The sequence below is a fragment of the Colobus angolensis genome, unplaced genomic scaffold (genome assembly GCF_000951035.1).
Source record: "Colobus angolensis palliatus isolate OR3802 unplaced genomic scaffold, Cang.pa_1.0 Scaffold58, whole genome shotgun sequence".
Lineage (NCBI taxonomy): Eukaryota > Metazoa > Chordata > Mammalia > Primates > Cercopithecidae > Colobus > Colobus angolensis.
In genome coordinates this window covers 2,839,935-2,860,461 of record NW_012119376.1, presented here as the reverse complement: position 1 = coordinate 2,860,461, position 20,527 = coordinate 2,839,935, and the positions used below count along the sequence as shown (strand labels likewise).

The following is a 20,527-nucleotide window of genomic DNA, read 5'->3' as shown; positions in this document are numbered from 1 at the left end:
ATTAGTCCCTTTCTACCAAAGCAGCTCCTTCTTTCTGCTGAAATTCAAAGAACAATGAATATCAGAGTTTGCTAGATTGGAAGTTTCAGCTGAGATGCCAAGATACCATAGACATCAAAGACTAAAGGGTGCTGTCAAATGGAATAAAAAGCTTCTTTTCAAAATAGGTGGGGCTGGGCATGGAGGTTCATGCCTGCAATCCCAGGACTTTGGGAGACCGAGGTGGGAGGATTGCTTGAGGCCAGTTTGAGACTAGCCTGGGCAACAGAGTGAAACCCTTTTTCTAAAAACAAAAAACGGCGCGAGTAGGAAGTGGTGAGTTCTGAGTAGAGATGGCCGCTCTTGCACCGCTGCCCCCGCTGCCCCCGCTGCCCGCACAGTTTAAGAGCATACAGCATCATCTGAGGACGGCTCAGGAGCATGACAAGCGGGACCCTGTGGTGGCTTATTACTGTGAGTGTTTTCGAGTGGCCGCGCCCCTCCTTTCCCAGTTGCATTTTAGGGCCCACACACCTCTCCGAGGTTCTTGGGGCATGCCCCGCCCCCCTGGCTTTAAACCTGAGCTTTGACCTCCAGTCTACCCAGGGAACTCCCTGGGTCCCCACCCACTGGCAGTAGGAATCCCAAAGCACCGGGGCGTCCACTGCTTCCCCTATCTTGTGCTTAAATACTCCAGTACTGACTACACGGGCTCTTGAACTGTGAAATACGATCTTCCAAGGTTTTATCTCTGTATGTAACACACAAGTGCCTCCTGTCTCAAATAGGAATCCTGAAAATAAATCGAATTAGGTTTAAAACGAAGGTGAGTGTCCGAAAGAAGTAGTGATGTGGATAAAAGGACGATAGACTAGTTGAAAACATAGTAATAAGTGAAAGTTATTTATGACAGCATGCAAGCCCATTCAAAAACTCAGATGGTTAAATGGGGAGTATCTGCTGCTAAATAAGCGGTTGAATTTGACTATTCCCCTTTCCCCACCCACTGCTCTCTCCTACCATACAGAATTTTTAGTTTTGACTTCTTTGAATAATACTTGCTGTTGAGACCTTTGAAAGCAGTATTTGCACTTTGAGTGTTATACATTTAATTTACAGTTTGATTAAAAAAATACATAGGTTAACTGCTCAAACTTGCAGTGAGTAAAGGGAGTAGTTCCGGTAATTCTGTGTTAACTTTATTTTGTATTCTGTACTCTTTTTTTTTTTTTTTTACTGCAAAATAAAACAAGTAACTGAACAACTATAATTCAGAAAATGATTTTTAGAGTTGAGAAGTTGGATATAATGCGTCCTTTGTTGTGTATATTGTAAGGTTAGTTAAAATCTGGTCACTGTTATCTGTACCATACTCCAAATGTACCCTGTTTCTCAAATGTGCAAGGCCCTTTCAGACCTCCCATGTTCCACTCTTGGAATGTGCACCTTTTTCTTGCACTTCGCAAATTCATGATTCAAGATTTAACCCAAATGTCACCTCTTCTGTGGGCAACAAATTGATTATTCTCTGTGCGTTACTTCATTTTGTTCAAATCTTACAGCATCATTTCCATTATACTTGTTCTTCAGTTTCCTCAAATCTTACAGCATCATTTCCATTATACTTGTTCTTCAGTTTCCTCAAGCAGGGTCCATATTCATTCAGTATGTGTTAATTGAGCTACCTTTGTGTCAAGCATTAGTTGGCGCTGTGACTGCAGTTGCTGCATTTTTGGAGCTTACATACAATGGAGGTAGAGAGTTTCAACAATATAAAGTCTATCATACGTAGAGTATTAAGAGCTTATGAAGACAAACAGAGCAAGGAAAAGGAATAAGAATATCAGGAGTAGTGGTGGCAGGGAGTGCAGATGGGATTTCAGTTTCATAGTGGTCAGGGAACACTTCACTGAGTTGAATTTGGGGAAAGAAAAGAGTGAAAGGCATGCCTTGCACCATCTGGGGAAGAGTATTCTCCATAGAGGATATAGAAGTCCCGAGGTAGAGGCTTGCTAGGAGGAGGAGCAAGTAGACCATTGTGACTGGAGTGGATGGGGCTTAGGAATGATGGGATAAGGACAAAGAATCTCTCTCATCCCTAAAGGAAATTCCTGTTCCTGATCCCTGTATTATGTATCTTTGTGACAAACCAGGGACACTTTTTTCATTGTTGTCCTTTCCCTCTAGATGTTTCTGAACCTAATCCAGTTTCCTTTATTTAAAAATAAAACAGAACCTCTCACCATGACATTCCCTAAAGTTGCAGCTCTGCCTTTCCAGCCTCATAGGTAAGCTTGAAATAGTTGTCTGTAAGTTAGCTTTACGCCTTTACCATGTAGAGCCTTTCAGCCTGTGCAGTCTGGTTTTCATGCCCAGTATTTCACTGAAACTGCTCTCATCAGGCTTACGAAGAAATATTTTTATTGCTCGGGTGACACTTAACAATTTTAGTTATGAAACTTGCATATGAAAGCATATATAATGTGCAGACAGTTTAAGGAATAATAAAATGAACACTAATATGCCCACCACATTTGATTTATTAAACTTTTTAATTTTTGACAATCTGGTGAGTGTGAAATGGTAGTGTCTCATTGGAGCAAAATTTGCAATTCTCTGAGTCTTAATGAGGTTTAGCATCTTTTCATATGTTAATTAACCATTTGTGATTCGCTTTTGAAATGCTTGTTTGTTACTTTTGTCCATTTATCTGTCACAGTCTTGTCTTAATAATGTTAGATGTTAAATCATTTGTTATATGTGTTGTAAATATCTTCTCCCATTTCAGTTTCATTTTTCACTCTATGAAGACCTTTGATGTTCCAAAGTTCTTAATTTAAAAATGTTATCAATGTATGAATCTCTTAGGACTTAACCTTCTGATTTTATAAGCTTTCATTTCTTTTTGTGTATTTGTTTGGGACTTTGGCATTCTAAATCTGTAGATGGGTGTTTTTAATCAATCTTGGAAAATTTTCTCTACTATTATTTGTTCAAATGTTGCTTCTATTTCTATTCTTGTGAAAGTTTGATTAGACATGTTTTGCCCTTCTCCCATTTAACTTCCTTGTCTTTTGATTCTGTAATTTTTTTTTTATCTCTTTGTTTTTCTGTGCTGCATTCTGTGTAATTTCTTGAGGTCTATCTTCACCTCCCTGTGTATTATTGTTTAACCCTTTTATTGAATTTCTACTTTAATTTTTTATTTGAGTGCTGTCTTTTTGTTTTCATATTGACCTGGCCATTTCTGATAGTTTCTTGTTACTGATGTTTTTAAACACTCTATTTCTTTGAACACTTTAAATATATCGATTTGTATTTGCTGTTTGATAACATCTGTAGCTGCTGTATTTGTGGGTCTGATTCTGCTTTTCAACAGAACACTGCTCATGGTGACTTCTTTCCTTACAATTGTGGGCTAGTCGGGCTAGACCAGCACTCTTCAAACTGGAGTAGGCAAATAATTCCAAAGGAATCAATTTTCCAATTCTTGACTTCCATGTTTTCCTTCCAAAAACTGATCTTGACAAAGCTCCTGTGATCAGGGTAGCAAAGTAGTATATAACATGCTGCTTATCTTTTCCTCATCCTGTTCACAGTTGTCTTTCTCCCACTTTAATGGAGGACGGCATACTCTCAGGCATCCTGAGTGTTTTTATGTTGTATTGCCTTGAAAGAGAAGGTGGAAAATCCTCCAAGGTGTCCAGACAAAAGAGACAATTCAAATTACCGGTGTCAGTGAAGCCTCCATTAATTAAGGCATTGGATAGACCTTCCTATCTTTCCTGGTCTTACATTGAAGAAAACCAGCCAGAGCAAAGAATAAATACTTCATTCGAGAGTTCAACACCAGCCTGACCAACATGGAGAAACCCCGCCTCTACTAAAAATACAAAATTAGCCGGGTGTGGTGGCGTGTGCCTGTAATCCTAGCTGCGTGGGAGGCTGAGGCAGGAGAATCACTTGAACCCGGGAGGCAGAGGTCGCAGTGAGCCGAAATCATGCCATTGCACTCCAGCCTGGGCAACAAGAGCGAAACTCCGTCTCAAAAAAAAAAAAAATGCTAAGCAAGAAAGGTTCCAAAAGAGCATTCTAATTTGGGGGAAAGGGGGTGGAACTTTATATAAGGGGGATGCCGGGAGTCACCTGGAGTTGTATATGGGGGATACAGGGAGTCACCTGGAGTTGTATATGGGGGATGCAGGGAGTCACCTGGAGTTTGTCTCTTTTCAGGAGCAGTTGGTCAGTGGATCTCAGAAGAGGGAGGAGTTATTCTGGGATATTAGCAGCCATCGTTAGGTCATTTTGGATTTTATCAGGTGGGTGAGGAGTAACAGTTTGGGGCCAAGGTCACATGCAAGAAGATGTGAGGAAGATTAGCTGTAGGGACAGGGACATGGAGGGACCACAGTGGGAAATATCAGACTTTCAGAGTCTCTTACATTTATACATATATCTGTTAAGGGTAATGCTTCATGTTAAAAACGGTCCTGTGTTGCAGTATTCTGAATTCTCAAAATGATAACAATTTTCATGAGTTGACTTTACTGCCTCATTCTGCATGCCTTTTAGAGAATACCATTCTTGAGTTGAGAGCAAAACCAAGAACAAAGGAGAAATACTGAAGGTGAGAGTACCTTGTTTCATCCAAGCAAGCTCCTGCAAGGCTCTGCAGCTTATTGCTATTTTAGAATTAGAATTCAGAAATAAAATGGGGACATGAATTGACATTCCAACTGGAATATTAAGTTGTATTTCTCTGAAAAAGTAACTCTTACTTGGCTGATTGGTTTGGCACTAGCAACTGACAGTGCCTTTTAAACAGTATGGTAGACATTCTCTTTAAACTAAATAAGCTAAAATCTTCAGCTCTGAGGTTTTTGTTTTGTTTTATTCTTCTGGAAATACATTTAAAACAGCTTGGCTGGGCGCAGTGGCTCACGCCTGTAATCCCAGCACTTTGGGAGACCGAGGTAGGTGGTTCACCCAAGATCAGGAGTTCAAGATCAGCCTGGCCAACATGGTGAAACCCCATTTCTACTAAAAATACAAAAATTAGCTTGGCGTGGTGCAGGTGCCTGTAATCCCAGCTACTACGGAGGCTGAGGTGGGAGAATCTCTTGAACCCGGAGGTGGAGGTTGCAGTGAGCTGAGATTGTGCCATTGTACTCCAGCCTGGGGAACAAGAGCAAGATTTCATCTCAAAAAAATAAATATATAAAATAAAAAGAATAAGGAGAAGGAGAAAGAAGAAAATAAAGTCGCCGATAAGATTAAACCTTATTTGTTACAATTTTTTTTTTTTTGCTGAGGGACGTTGGAACAAATACTTCAAGTTTTCCCAATCTTTTCTGCATCCTACAATGAATAAGAAGGCTCTGATTGAAAGAAGATGATGAAACTTTGTAATATATTTTTGCATACCTCACAGGAATTAAGAAAATGAGTAATGGTGGGGTAAAAAACCCTTTTTAATTTTTAAACAAATTTTAAAATCGGCCTAATTTGTCAGCTTATAAATTATTTAAAATATTTGATGATAGATGATTATATGGTTTTTAGCCTATAACCCAGAAATAATTTAAAGAATTTGGTGATTTTGGCTGGGCGCGGTGGCTCAAGCCTGTAATCCCAGCACTTTGGGAGGCCGAGACGGGCGGATCACGAGGTCAGGAGATCAAGATTATCCTGGCTAACACGGTGAAACCCCGTCTCTACTAAAAAAGGTACAAAAAACTAGCTGGGCATCTTGGTGGGCGCCTGTAGTCCCAGCTACTCAGGAGGCTGAGGCGGGAGAATGATGTAAACTTGAGATGCGGAGCTTGAAGTGAGCCGAGATTGTGCCACTGCACTCCAGCCTGGGTGACAGAGCGAGACGCCCCCGCAAAAAAAAAAAAAAAAAAAAAAAAAAGATTTTGGTGATTTTGCTGTGTAACGTCGGAAAAACTGGGATTTCGGGGGAATTATTTTTTGTGAATTTAATTTATAAAAATAACAATAGAACCCCAATAGTCTCCTCTTCCTCATTATGGGAGTAAATAATATTAATACATAAATATTTGATTTAATTCATTATAAGCTGTATTGCCAATAAAATTTTACTTTTTATATTTAATGATTATTGAAATGTGTGTTATTTTTGTTGTTTTGATCAATTATGTATTATAACAATTGCAGACTCAATTTTGGAAGAAGATTTTAACACCTAGCACCTTATTTCACAGGAAATTTTGTAAAAATTTAAATTTCAATTTTCAATCTTTTGTTGCAGAGAAATGTGTTATGTTAATTAAGTAAAAATTTGAGCATACAAATCTGTTCCTTTAACGTGAAATTCTATAGGCTAAGTAAATGGAAATATGGGTTAAAAGAAGAAAATAGTGTAAAATTTCTGACTCTTAAAAAATAACTTTTTGTATTTTAAAACATGATAAATATCAAGTTGCTATGATATTTTAGTTTGAAAGGTATAACTTTTGTCAACATTTGATGAAGTATAGAAATCACATTTTTTGTACCTGTGAAACCTTCTTGTGAAAAGATGTAGACATGAACTTAAAAACGTGTTGAGGGATACATTTCTATACTCTCAGAGCATATAATAATTTTATAAATTCCTAGAACAAGGGAACTTTTTTTTTTGTGAGAAAAAAATTCAAGATTGTTTTGCTGAACTACTTGCTGATTCATAAAAGCTCCATGGGCTATGTGCTACCCTCTGCCAGGAATCCTTCTGCATTCCTATTAATTTGACTAACTTTCTGACTCAGTACAAATTTTACTTTCTACAGATTATTTTTCATGACCTCTTAAAGATGATCTAGGAATTGTTCCTGTGTGCCCCTCATCACATGTGTTATAATATAAACATCTGTTTATCTTTCGATCTTGATTCTCCTGGAGGACAGGGATTATCTTTTTCTTTTTTTACCAGCTGACACATAAATGGAATTTATAAATTCTTAATGAATGCCTCCTCTCTAAATATTACTAATAGTCTACTAAAATGTAAACTGTATGAGAGCAAGAGTATGTCTTACGATGATCATTGAATTTCCAACTCCTAATATAGTATCTAAGACATGTTAGATAACCTGTAAAACTTACTTGTTGATTGAATAAATGAACTATACAGTAATTCACAGCTTTTTTTTTTTTTTTAATGTTCTACCACAAATCAATGACAAAACATAATGGAAACAATCCCAGTACTCTGTCTTAACTCATTACCTTACTATGTTTATAGTAAATTTTTGATTGAGTCATAGGTCATTATCATACGATTTACACCTTGTGCCCTCTCCTTTCTAGTATTTTTATCATTTCCAAAAATGATTCACTTCTGGCCTTAATGGGAATTTTCTAGTGTTTTATCACTTTTTAAAATTACCTTAATATTCCTACATTTCGAAGTTGTTTGGTCTTGTTTTCTTTTAAAATCAGGAATGAATGTAGAAATAATGTATATCAAATTACTTTTGGCCATTTTTTTTTACTGTAGTTTTTACTTTTTAATGTAGTTAATGTTTTTAACTTTTTAATGTAGTAAGTAGCAAAATAGTAAATTTTCTCATATTTGAAACATCCCTCCATTTCTGGAAAGAATCCCATTAGTTTTTGCATTTTTTTTTTAATTAAAGTTTTTCTTTTGAAATAGTTGTAGGTCCACATGCAGCACACGTAGTTGTAAGAAATACTGTGGAGAGATTCTCTGTACCCTTTACCCAGTGTCCCCCAATGATAATATCTTAAAAAACTAATAATATACCCTAAGCAGAATATTGACATTGGTACAATTCACTGGTTTATTCAGGCTTCCTCAGTTTTACATGTGTTTGTGTGTGTGTGTGTATTTAGTTCTAAACAGCTTTGTCAGGTGTTGATTCCTGTACCCATTACCATAGTCAAGATAGAGAATAGTTAAGAATTCCTCTTGTAGCCCTTTTATTAATATAACCTACCTTCTCCCTTTCACTACCTCACCCCCATCCCCTGGTAGCCAGTAACTAGTTGTCCATTTCTAAAATTTTGTCATTTAAAATGTGCTGTTGGCTTTTTTCATTTGGCATACTCTCTGGAGATTTATCCAAGTTTATTCCTTTTTTAATGCTCAGTAGAATTTCACGGTATGTGTGTACTATAGTGTAACAGTTCAATCATTGAAGACATTTAATTTGTTTTCAATTTGTGACAATTATGAATAAAGTGAATGTAATCACATATAGTTTTTGTGTGGCCCTAGTTTCCATTTCCCTGGGATAAATGCCCAAAAATGCAATTGCTGGATCATATGGTAATTGCATGTTTAGTTTCATAAGAAACTGTCAAACTGTTTTCCAGAGCAGCTGTACCATTTTACACTCTTATTGGCAACACATGCATGATAAGTGATCCAGTTTCTCTTATTCTCACCAGCATTTTGTGTCACTGTTTTTAATTTTAGTGTTAATAGGTACAGTGATACCTCATTGTGGTTTTAATTTTTCTTTCCCTGATAGCTAATAAAGTTGAAAACTTCTTCATGTGCTTATTTACCATATGGATATCATCTTCAGTAAAATGTCTGCATGTCTTTGCTCATTATTGTTGTTTGAGAGTTCTTACTATATTGTAGTTATGTTATCATTTTGAGATTTTTAGTAACAACGTTACTCTGGTTTCTTAGACATTGTTGAGAAAATTATTCTTTTATTCTTTTTACTCAAATGTGAGTTGGGTTTAAAAGGCAGCAGATTTATCACTTTTTTTAGATTAAAAAAAGTCATTGATTCAACACAGCTTTGCACTTTTGGGGGAAGTTACATTTCTCAATTTCTTCCATTAGAAAAATATTTTCCTCTGAGCCATTGTTGATATAGTAGAGTTTTCTAGGAAATCTTTCATTTCTACTGTATTTTGAAATTTATTAGCTGAAAGTTAAAAACTTAATCTTTCTTTTCTTATTTCATATGTCTCATAATCAACCAATCATAAAAGTTTTAAAATTGTTTTTATTTTCTCATTTTCTCTGTTACTATATCCATACCTTAGACATTCTAAGCTAATGGCATAGCTTCCCAGTTTTTGCTTCAAACGTGTAATCCCTGTTGCCACTAGAATGATATGCTTCTAATGCTTAGTGAAAATAACACGGAGTAAATGATGGAGTGGACTGTGAACATTTAGAAATTGTGTGTGACACAAGCAGTACAAATTAACAAGTACTGTATCAGGAAGAAACATTTCCAGTAGATGAGCGACAAAGAGCGAATATCCCTGATATATATATCAGCTTGTAAATATCCCTTAAAAATAAAAAAGATCCCCATAGATTAAAAATAGGTGCATACAACTACTGAAGGAGGGAATACTAATCATTAGCATTCATCCTAGTTAGTAATAAATGTAAATTGGAATAACAATTTTTGACTGTAAAAATATGACTCAATACAAATGAGTATGTGGTCAAATCCTTGCTGTCATGGTTGTGTGATTGGTACAAAGTTTGGAAAACATTTGGCAAAATGTAGAGTATCTATTTCAGTAATTCCAATTTGGGGAAACGTGTTCAGGAAATAACCATACATTTAGTAAGACCTTTATGCAGAATTTCCTGAATGATTATTTATACATTTGTGATAAGCTCAAAATATCCTAAAATACGTATCATTATGGAAATGGCTAAGTAAATTATGTTATATCTGCTGCATAGAAAGTAATGTAATTGTTTAAACATTACAAAGCATCTTTTATAACATGGGGGGAAGTTTACATGAAAGTGCAGGATACAGAGTTATTATACACGCAGTTCCATATGTCTATCTGAAAAAATCTTTGTCTTCAGTGACCCCTCATGATTTGAGTTCTGAATCACCTTTTGTAGTTTTACAAATAAATTTCACTTTGCTGCTAAAACATTAGGCACTTTGTGTTGTCTCCAAGCCTTTTAACATTCTACTTTCTCTGCCTTGATACCTCTTCTCTTCCCCACTACACTCACTAGATTTTTATCCTTTGAGTACTAGCTTAAATGCCACTTTCTCTGGGAGGCCTTTTCTTAAGTCTCCTGGTTTTAAGGTGTTTCTTTTTGTTCTTTGTACCTTGGTGTAGCTTTACCATAATTGCTTTTTCATTTGCTGGTCTTTCTTCTAGACTGTAAACTGAGGAAGGCCTACACTCTGCTCCAGTCTTTATTCATTTACTCTGCCTGGTAGTGCTAGGCCACTGGAGATATTTACATATTAAAGAACAGGTGCTCAAAAAATGTTAGCCAAATTGACCTGAATTTTAAGGCAATTGTGATCCCTAGAGGGAAGTGTAGCCATATAGTTGTCACCTAATAAGGAAGGCAAACAACTAGCATTCCTGTTGCTGATTGGCATTTTAACAGTGCTTTCTTTCAGGATGTCAGATTTGATCCTCAAAATATTTCTAGTCCTTCTGTTACTAAGTGATTGAACCAGGACCTGAATAACCGAAGTCAGATAAAAAAAAAAAAAAGGTTAAATGAAAAATTGTTGGTAGTAGCTAGTAATTAGAGAACCAGTTATTGAGTGAGCCACAGAGTAACTGAGGGGAAAGGGAATAGTACAATCCATGACAAAAGAAAAAGGCAAAAAAGCCAGTGAAATAATCTGGGAGATTCCCTAAGTGGAGAGTGGAAAATGAAGGAGATGCTTTCTCTTAACAATATGTCTCTGAGCTCCATCTCTTTATTTTTCTTTAATGATGCCAGAAAATATTTGAATCTGTACTAAAAGTGGGTACTCTTACATGAATATTTTGATTCTGCCCAGTTTGGTACTGTAGATAAAGCTAAACTCGGAAAGAACTTTCCCCTTCCTTTTTCATTTTGCCATGAGTAAATGTATAAAATTTCAAGTTTCAATTTTTAAAACTTCCTCTAGGGGGTGACATTGTAAAGTTAGTAAATGTTCAGTTAAAGTATCTACACAGTCTCAAGAGTCTTCATTTGTTTATATCATCAGAAAATTAAATATAGTACGGTTGTTCAGAAAGCTGTATGTATAAATAAAGTTATTTCAGTTCTGAGATGTTACAGGACATTCAATTAGAAAATATTAATTTAGTGTAAATGCTAAATAATAATGGATTTCTTTATTGATAGATGGTAAACTACATGTATATTAGCATTAATAATCACTTGCTCATGCCTGTAATCCTAGCACTGTGGGAGGCCCAGGTGGGCAGGTCACGAGGTCAGAAGTTCAAGACCAGCCTGGCCAATATGGTGAAACCCTGTCTCTACTAAAAATACAAAAATTAGCCAGGCATGGTAGCGTGCGCCTGTAGTCCCAGCTACTCGGGAGGCTAAGGCAGAAGAATCGCTTGAACCCAGGAGGCGGAGGTTGCAGTGAGCCGAGATTGTGCCACTGGACTCCAGCCTGGTGAGAGAACGAGACTCCATCTCAAAAAAAAAGAACTTGCCTTTTATTATTTTTTGTTGTGGTTAATCCCATAGAAATTGGATTTTAAATTCATTCAGACAAATTTAACTAAACCAATAAAGAGAAGCAGTTCCTTTCAGTCTTTGCTGGTTCCTGAATGATAAACTAGAGTCTATAGTCTTATTGCTTGAGTACTTACTTTTTTTTAATTAATAAGCTTTCTCAGGGTACTTGACTGTAGCAAAGACAATAAACACACAGAATGTTGGACTGCTGATTTATCCATTAGCCTTCCATTCCTCTTATGTTTGTTTTGTGAACATACAAGCAAACATGAATTTAATTTTTTTTAAATTGTCATTTAATACTTTCCTTTTTGAGTAATGTCAACTCATTTTACATCTCTTTAGAAAAAAACGTAAAGTCAAAGGGGCTATGGAGTCAAATAACACATTCTTAACTTTCATTTCTTTTTTGGCATTCATAGAAGTTTAAGCATCTTTGATAAGGTTTGTCTTCTATGACAATTACATTTGGTTGTTCAAAGTGGAAGCTTATATACTCTTGAACAGTCAAGGATTATATATAGTCGGTTTCAATAACCATGCTTGATATAAGTTCCTACTTTCACTGAAGTTCTTCATTGGGCTGTTACATTTACATTTTTTATTTTTTTTATATTTATTTTTCTGTGGCTTGTCAGGTTTTTATGTTTCTACTATTTGGGTTTTTTTTTTTTTTAACCTCAATTTATTATTGTTTCTATTTGGTGACACTGTTAACATCTTGGAGGAACAATTCTTTGTTGTCAGGGCTGCCCAGTACATTTCAGGATATTACTGTTTTAAATGGTAGTAGTACCCCCAGACATTGCATTTTAAAATGGAAGGAAAAAAAAAAAGCCTCCACACTATTTTAGCTCCCCCAAGAGCCAGTATAATTGAAAATCTAAATTCCCATCAGTATGGAAAGTTTATATTATGTAACTGTTAAAAATATGTGAAGTTATATTTATCACAAAAGATGCCATAACCCACAGCATAATGTAAAAATGAAGGGGTACAAACAAATTACATGTTGCCATGTATGTAAAATTTGTGGTTATATATAATTTTATGTATGTGTATGAAGAGAGACATCTTGCTGGATGCAGGGTACAATGACTCTGGAGCCAGACTGCGCCTGAGTCAAATCCTAACCTACCGTTTATGGCCCCCCATGACCTTATGAGCTTCAGGTTTTTTATTAATATACTCAGGATAATAGTAAGATCAACTTCACAAACATTTTTGGTGGATTAATCAATTTTTCTATTTTTATATGACTAAATGAGTACATGATCCATGGTGATTACTCATTTAATATTAGTTATTGTCAAGTTATTACTCCAGTTCACTGGGATCTTGTCGATAGTATATTGCTAAGTCTTATGTTTTTATCCGTTATGCAACCTCTACCTTTTAATTGCAATGTTTAAAACATTTATAATTAATGTAATAAGTATGTTTGGTTTTAAGTCTTGCGATTGGTTTTCTATGTCTCATTTGTTGTTTGTTTCTTCTTTCTCCTTTTCCTGCCTTTTTGATAATTGAAATTCTCTTAGAATTCCATCGTAGCTCCACTGTGGAGTTACTAGATATTCCTATTTATTTTTTTAGTGGTTGCTCTAGAATGCTTACAATAGCTTATCATAGTCTATTCTCTCATACCACTTAACATATAAGGAAAGATCTTTACTGTCTTTTCCCCCTGATGTCCTTTGCCTATAGTTGTCATACACTGTATTTATACTTATACCATAAACCTTATGTATGTTTTTAACTCTTCTCTTTTAAAGAAATTTATAAAATGTAAAAATAAAAATTTTTGTCTTTTATGACATAAATATGATTTTCAGTACTCATCAAGATCCAAGTTTTAAATCTCGTATTGGTTGGGCATGGTGGCTCATGCCTGTAATCTCAAAACTTTGGTAGGTGGATCACGTGAGCTCAGGAGTTCAAGACCAGCCTGGGCAACGTGGTGAAACCCTGTCTCTACCAAAAATACAAAAAGAAATTACCCCAATGGGTGTCTTGCGCCTGTAGTCTCAGCTACTTGGGAGGCTGAGGCGGAAGGATCATCTGCACCCAGGAGGCGGAGGTTGCAGTGAGCTGAGATTGTGCCACTGCACTCCAACCTGGGCAACAGAGTGAGACCCCATCTTAAAAATTATATAAAGTACTTTGGGTAGTTTATATTGCAGTGTTCCAGAGTTTACTACTCTTTTCTTTTTTGGTGTCTCTACTATTAGTCCTACCCACTGAATTTTTCAATTCAGGTATTATCATTATTATTACTATTATTATTATTATTTGAGACAAAGTCTCGCTCTGTTGCCAGGCTGGAGTGCGGTGATGTGATCTTGGCTCACTGCAGCTTCTGCCTCCTGGGCTCAAGCGATTCTCCTGCTGCAGCCTCCTGAGTAGCTGGGACTACAGACACGCACCACCATGCCCAGCTAATTTTTGTATTTTTAGTAGAGACGGGGTTTCACTGTGTTGGCCAGGATGGTCTCGATCTCTTGACCTCATGATCTGCCCGCCTCAGCCTCCCAAAGTACTGGGATTACAAGCATGAGCCACCACACCTGGCCCAGATATTATATATATATTTTGTTTGTTTGTTTTGAGACGGAGTCTCACTCTGTCACCCCAGGCTGGAGTGCAGCGGCGCCTCCCTGCTCACTGCAAGCTCTGCCTCCCGGGTTCATGCCATTCTCCTGCCTCAGTCTCCCAAGTAGCTAGGACTACAGGCGCCTGCCTCCACGCCCGGCTCATTTTTTGTATTTGTAGTAGAGACAGAGTTTCACCTTGTTAGCCAGGGTGATCTCGATCTCCTGACCTCGTGACCCACCTGCCTCGGCCTCCCAAAGTGCTGGGATTACAGGCATGAGTCACCGCACCCTGCTGGTATTATAGTTTTTACCTCTAGAAGTTTCATTTGGATTTCTTTGTGTATGTTCATTTCTCCTTTCTATTCATTGTTTTCTTAAAATTCTTTCTATAGTTCTCTAGTATGTTAATGTCATTATCTCCTGTTTTTATTATTTTCTCATTGTTTGATCTGTTCATACTGTTGGCTTATATTTTTTCTTCTTGTGGATCACATTTTCCTATCTGTTGGCCTCTTCAGTAATTTTTGACTGGCAGTAGGACTTTGTGAATTTTACGTTCTTGAATGTCTGGAGTTTGTGGTCTTTCTTTGAAGGGATTCAATCTGGCCAACAATTAAGTAATTTGGAGTTCAATTTGATTCTTTTGTGTATTTTTTTTTATTTGTTTTTAGCTTTTTGGGGTAGGTCTAAAGTAGTCTTTGCTTTAGGGAGAGTTTTAACACCACTACCAAAGTATGCCCATCATGGACTGTCTACTGAATACCCAGTGTAACACATAGGACTCTTCACTCTCTCTTGTTGGAACTTGAATGCGTTCTAGTCCTGTGTGTGCATTGGGAACAGTTCAGCTTATTGAACAGGTTTTGTTCATTCTTTGGCCTTGAGGAGCTTCCCCCTGCCCGCCACATGTTAGTATTCAGCTGAGTCTCCAGGTTACCCTTATTCAGGTTTCTGGGTTTTTTCCTGCATAGCTCCCTTCTCTTTAGAACTCTACCCCTTAATGTACAACTGCCTCAGTCTCCCTGAATTCACTCCAGTGTGTTTTTTCAGCTCAAGAGGACTGTTTTCTGCTTGGGACTCCTCTTCCTGGGCCTTAGTTTGGCATGTGCTTCCAGGCAGAATGCTGGGTTGATCATTGGTGCCACCTCATTTGTTTCCTTTCTCCAGGTATCATGGTCTTCCTCTATCTTTGTTGTCTGAAAGCTTGTTTCATATATTTTGTCCAGATTTTTTCTGTTTACACTGGGATGATAACCATAGTTACTTCATTAAGGCCAGAAGTAGAATCCGTGTTCTCATTTTAATAATCGGATCATCACTTAGTGTTTGCTATGTGTCAGCACAACGCTAATATTCAGAATCCCAGTGATTATCTGTTTATTCTTTGGACAATGAAAAAGCCAGGTATTCTTACCCTATACTTTGATTTTCATTACATCATTTAATAGGAAATCAGGAGTGACTTTTTCTTAAAATCACTGTTATGATAGGAGTTCCAAAAGTTATCTATTTAATGAAGGGACAAGTGAAGTAAGTATTCTTCATTAGCAGGCATTCATTCATGCTTCCTTCCTTTTTCCTTTTTTTTATTTTTGGTCAAATAGTGTGCCTAAATTATTTAATTTGGAAAGTAGTTGGATATATTTTGTATAAAAACTGTGTAATAATCATTGACTCAGAAAGCCCTTCACAAAGGATAATACTAACCATATAGAAGAGATCAGCAATATACTTAGGAATAGAATAAGATTCAGTTCTATTTTTTGGAATAAAATTTGCTTTTATGTATCAATATGTATTCTATTGAGTGCCACAGTTTTTAACCTATCAAAGCCTCAGTCCTCACAGTTGCTTTTATATCTTTTTGCGTGTGTTTTTATTATGCATATTTCATAGTTTTATGTTCTTATGGATAAGCAAGGATGTGTTAGAATGTTAATGTTCAAATTCTGAGGAACTCTGGATTACACATACCATCAGAATTAGTAAATGTTTGTTTTCTAAATGTCTCACATTAAAGTCATGTTGGAAAGTATTTAATCCTTTTGCAAATATGCTTCATTACTCATCAAATATAATATTTATTCATAAAAATAAACACATTTCCTTGATGAAATAAATGTATTTTCATATAGATGATTTTAGCTACATGTTTATTTGTTCTGTTTTTGTAGGTATTTTCCATGTTAGACATTAATTTTTCATCATATTGCTACTGCTAGAATGAATTACTTGTCTCAGAGTTCTTTATGAAAGAGATCCTTTTTTCATCCCTGTGGCAAAAAGATGTTTTAGTGTACTTAAACTGAGTTTTCTTAAGTGAATTCAAGGAATTTTCCTTTTTATTAATAGTAGAAAATGAATCTTATGGTAAATTTTTTGTACTTAAGAATTCTTTGCAACATAAGGTATTTAGAAATACAAAAGCCAGGCCAATTTTTGTCCTAAATCTTTTAATGCTGAGAGGATCCAATTCTTCAATTAAAAGTATTACCATATAATAATGTCCTTACAATTGCAACGACTAAATATGCACACAAACTAAGAAAGAAATGAACGTAGGCCAGGCTTATTAAACTATATTATTATTACACTGTGTTTAACTATTAGTTATTTGGATTAGGTTAACTTCAAAAGGACAAGAAGTGGAAATTTTGTTTATATTTGTATGTGCTGTATTAATTATCTGCATGTTTGCTTAATGGTTACATCCTGAAATGGCTGTCACTAAAGCCAAGGACAGTATTAGGAATCAACCTTATTTCTTTACTGACTGGGTTGTTCTCTATATTTCTTCCCAAAATTGATCTAGCAAGTAGCTAACTCTGCTCCATGAATGGTAGGCCTCACATAGTGTTCACTACTGTGGTTAAAGAAGAAAAAAGAGAGAGAGAGTCCTGTAGGGAGATGACACTGTCGGTACCATCCTTCAAATTATCATTTTTTTTGTTGGTCAGTGCTCATTTAGATCATGAGTAATTACCTAATGTATATGTATGTTTGGGTAAGACGGTTGTCTTAGAGATTAAAGTGTGTTTGAAATAGTCAATTGGGATGTTGGGAAAGCAAGTATCAAGCCTATTTGAGATTGATAATTATGATATTTGTAATGAAGACAGTCTGTCATCAGTCTCTGCTACTTGGATGCAGGTACAGAGAAAGAGGATAGTTGGGTTTATGTATGAGTATGCTTTTGCCAGAGGGATGTAATAAAAAAATTTAGAGGTAAAAGGAGATAATAAAATAAAGTTCTTAAAATGTAACATCAAAGCTAGTTGCAGAGAGAAGTTAAAGGAGAGAAGACTGATATTAATGAAGAAGTAGTAAGAAGCCAGTGAACTGGAAACCTGTAGTAATGCGCATAGTTGAATGTTGGAAGAAGAGATTATGTTTAGAGATTGGGTGCTTGCTGTATTGATTTTGGCAGAGGTTTGAGATGGCAATTTAATTATAGAATGACCACTGAGTGAAAGAGAGCACATAAAATTATTGGAGGGCAAGGGTCAATAAGAATTGAGAATATGGGCTGTGTTTACATTTGAATTTGATTTACTCTCTTATTGCAGAAAATCCAAAATAACAATGGGTAAGTAAAATAAGGATTTACTCTATAATTTAAAGAAAGTCTGATGTTGGCAGTACCCTGTGCTAGTGTACCAATTCCAGTAAGTCATCAGGGACCCCAGCTGATTCCAGTTTCAGGTCTACCAGCCAGCACATGGTTGCCATTTTCAAGGTTGCTTTGTAGCCCAAGATAGGTACTAGGGCTTCAGTCATCTAGTATTTATATTCTAGGTAGTAGGGAACAAAAAAGGGAGAAGGTCTGCAAGATATTTCCCTGCTGTCATTCCCCCTTTTGTGGACACATTACAACAGTCTTTCCTAACTATTTCTGGGTACATAATATTAGTGTTGGTTACATGGCCATACTTTGCTTTGGAGAATACTGGGAAATGTACTCTTTGGGCTAGGTACATTACGACTCCTTAGTAATATAGCAGCTTGCCAGTCCTAAGGAGGTATGTGATCTTTTTTTTTTTTTTTTTAAGTTACTAAAGAGGACTGCAAATACAGTGATTTCTTCAAGTGATATCTGCTTTTAGTTAAGACAGAGAAGGAGAAGAAATCAGAAAATATTGAGGAGTACGCTGATGAAAAGCAGTGATTCCATGGGATTTTGGTAGAAGGTATGGGGGTGTGGGGAAGAGGCATGGGCTAGGTTGGGGCAAGAAAACATAGTTCATAGTTGAGAGGAGTGAGGATGCCATAAAGCAGCAATTCTCGACCTTTTGATCACCTATCCATATGAGTTAGAAAAAACATTGAACACAAATCTGCAATATGTTATGTAAACTATTTATGAATTACATTTATATATTGATGTACTAATACTGTATTATAAGAGATACGTAAAATATAAATTTTTAAAGAATTAGATAAAGTATCAATAGAAATTCTAATATTTTATTTTTGATACTCTAGCCAATTGTTTTGCCAATCCCCTGGATCATATGGGTCTCAAGTACCTAGCTAGCTTCAGTATATCTTAGGGTGGTGGCTCTCTTAGGGGAATATGAGCCACCTGGCATGAAACTGATCCTACTTTCTGCTAGAAGTATCCTCTTAAAAATAAGATAAAGGATACCTAATATTCTTTGGGAAATTTTGGCAATACAGTAAAATACAATAAGCTTAAATTTGAGGAGGAAAGAGCATATTAAGATTTATAGATATTACCTTGTGAGAAGGTAACATTTAATCTGAGATCAAATTAGAATCCCTTTGTATATCAAAGTGATCTCCAGTGCTAGTTAGTGTGCAGTGAAAGCAACATGCACTACACTGGGTAGCAGTAAATCTCGGTGAAACTTTTGGAACTCTGTTTTTTTCTCTCTCTCTCCTTAATATCTAGATGGATCGAATCCTTAAAATTGATATGTGGTTATGAATACGTTTTTAAATTAAACTTCAAGCTCTATAATATGACGCCGTCAAAGCCTAAGCACTAAAAAGCAGTTCCTCCAGATAAAACCATTAAAATTTAAAACACACAGATATGATAAATAGGTAACTGTTTCACGCATGTATTAATTTTTAAAGAGAATTTTTGACATGTAAACATAATTGTATTGGAAATTCTGAGAGTTTCAGATATTCAGCTTTGTTATAAAGCTCTAGTAAATCAAACAACGATAGACCCGTAGAATAGCACAGCAGGGTAGGAAGTATACAGAGCTGGGCCCTATTATACCATGGAAATTTAATATATGATAATGAATGATAAAAATGACATTTAAATCAGTAGGATAAAATGAGCTATTCTTTCATTCATGTGTTTATCTATTCAGAAAATATTTATCAAGGCCCAACCTCTATCCTAGATGCCAAGGATACATCAGCAAACCAAATAGACTAACATCCTTGTCATCATGGAGTGTAAATTCTAGTTAGGGTAGAGACAATGAACAAGTAGAAGATTTCATTTGGTGGGGGAACATTATATCTCTACTTCATACTGTGTAAAGAATTGCTACAAGTCAATTTGTTTAAAAGCAAACCAATTTGGCAGAAGATTATTTTATTTTGATAGCTATCCTTAATTCATAAATGAGAATATAGGGCTATTCAGTAAATACCTAATAGTTTTTTAGTAGTTAGGAAAGAAAATATAAAATCAAACAGAGTGCTTTTAGTCTTCAGGTTGATAGGAATGTAAGTTTAATAAGTGTTTTGTGCGTTTAGGCAAAATGAGTGCTTGTATATATTGCAGATACAACTGTGTATTGATACTTTTGTTTTGTGGGGGCAGCTTAACAGTAGGTCTCAAAATGAAAAAGGCACAGAGACTATGACCCAGGAATCTCACCTCTTGGTTCCCCTGGGAACTCTCTTGCATTGTGCACAAGGAGGTATTTTGCGATTCATGAGTTTTACCATCAGTCTTCATTCAAAAATTTCATTGCATTTTGTTGTTGCATTTATGCACAACATTAGTTACAATGAAATTTTGAGAGCTGCCTGAATGTGCTTTTGTTACCTTGATGCATTCATACTGTAGAACATTAACACTGACGCAGATCTCCAGGACATATTGTTGAATGTAAGGGGTAAATTACAGACATAGTATGTATACATCAGTGGTAACAGCAATTACCACCAGAGTTCTTATCACTGGGAAAACAACTAAAATTGTGGTGTCAGCTATTTAGGTTTAGCCTTATCTCAGTTGTTTTTATTAACTCTTTGAAGAGAAGATATATTTATTCAAAGAGAGAGTATATGTAAAATTACTGTAGCAATTCTTTCTATAAACCACAGTTCAAGTCTCATTTCCCACTATCCCAGCTCATTTTGTATATTTTGTCAGTATCACTTATTTGGCACTTGGCAGGTGCTCTTGTACATATGGTTGTTTGCTGTGTGCTTTGTCTTACCAATTAAATTATAGTTGCCTTTGATAGCTTAGGACATACCTAGTCATTCTTTTTTTTTTTTTTTTTTTTTT

General features: G+C 35.9%; 1 protein-coding gene across 4 annotated transcripts in view; it reads left to right on the top strand.

The window, feature by feature from the left end:
• The first annotated feature begins 304 nt into the window (after nt 1-304).
• The window catches only part of VTA1 (vesicle (multivesicular body) trafficking 1), an 86,030-nt gene continuing 65,807 nt past the window's right edge, over nt 305-20,527 (top strand). For all 4 annotated transcript variants that reach the window (XM_011962051.1, XM_011962050.1, XM_011962048.1 and 1 more), the window contains exon 1: nt 305-453. In XM_011962051.1, coding sequence (XP_011817441.1) covers nt 421-453 — 33 coding nt within the window. In that variant the 5' untranslated portion in view covers nt 305-420. The remainder of the gene's footprint in view (nt 454-20,527) is intronic.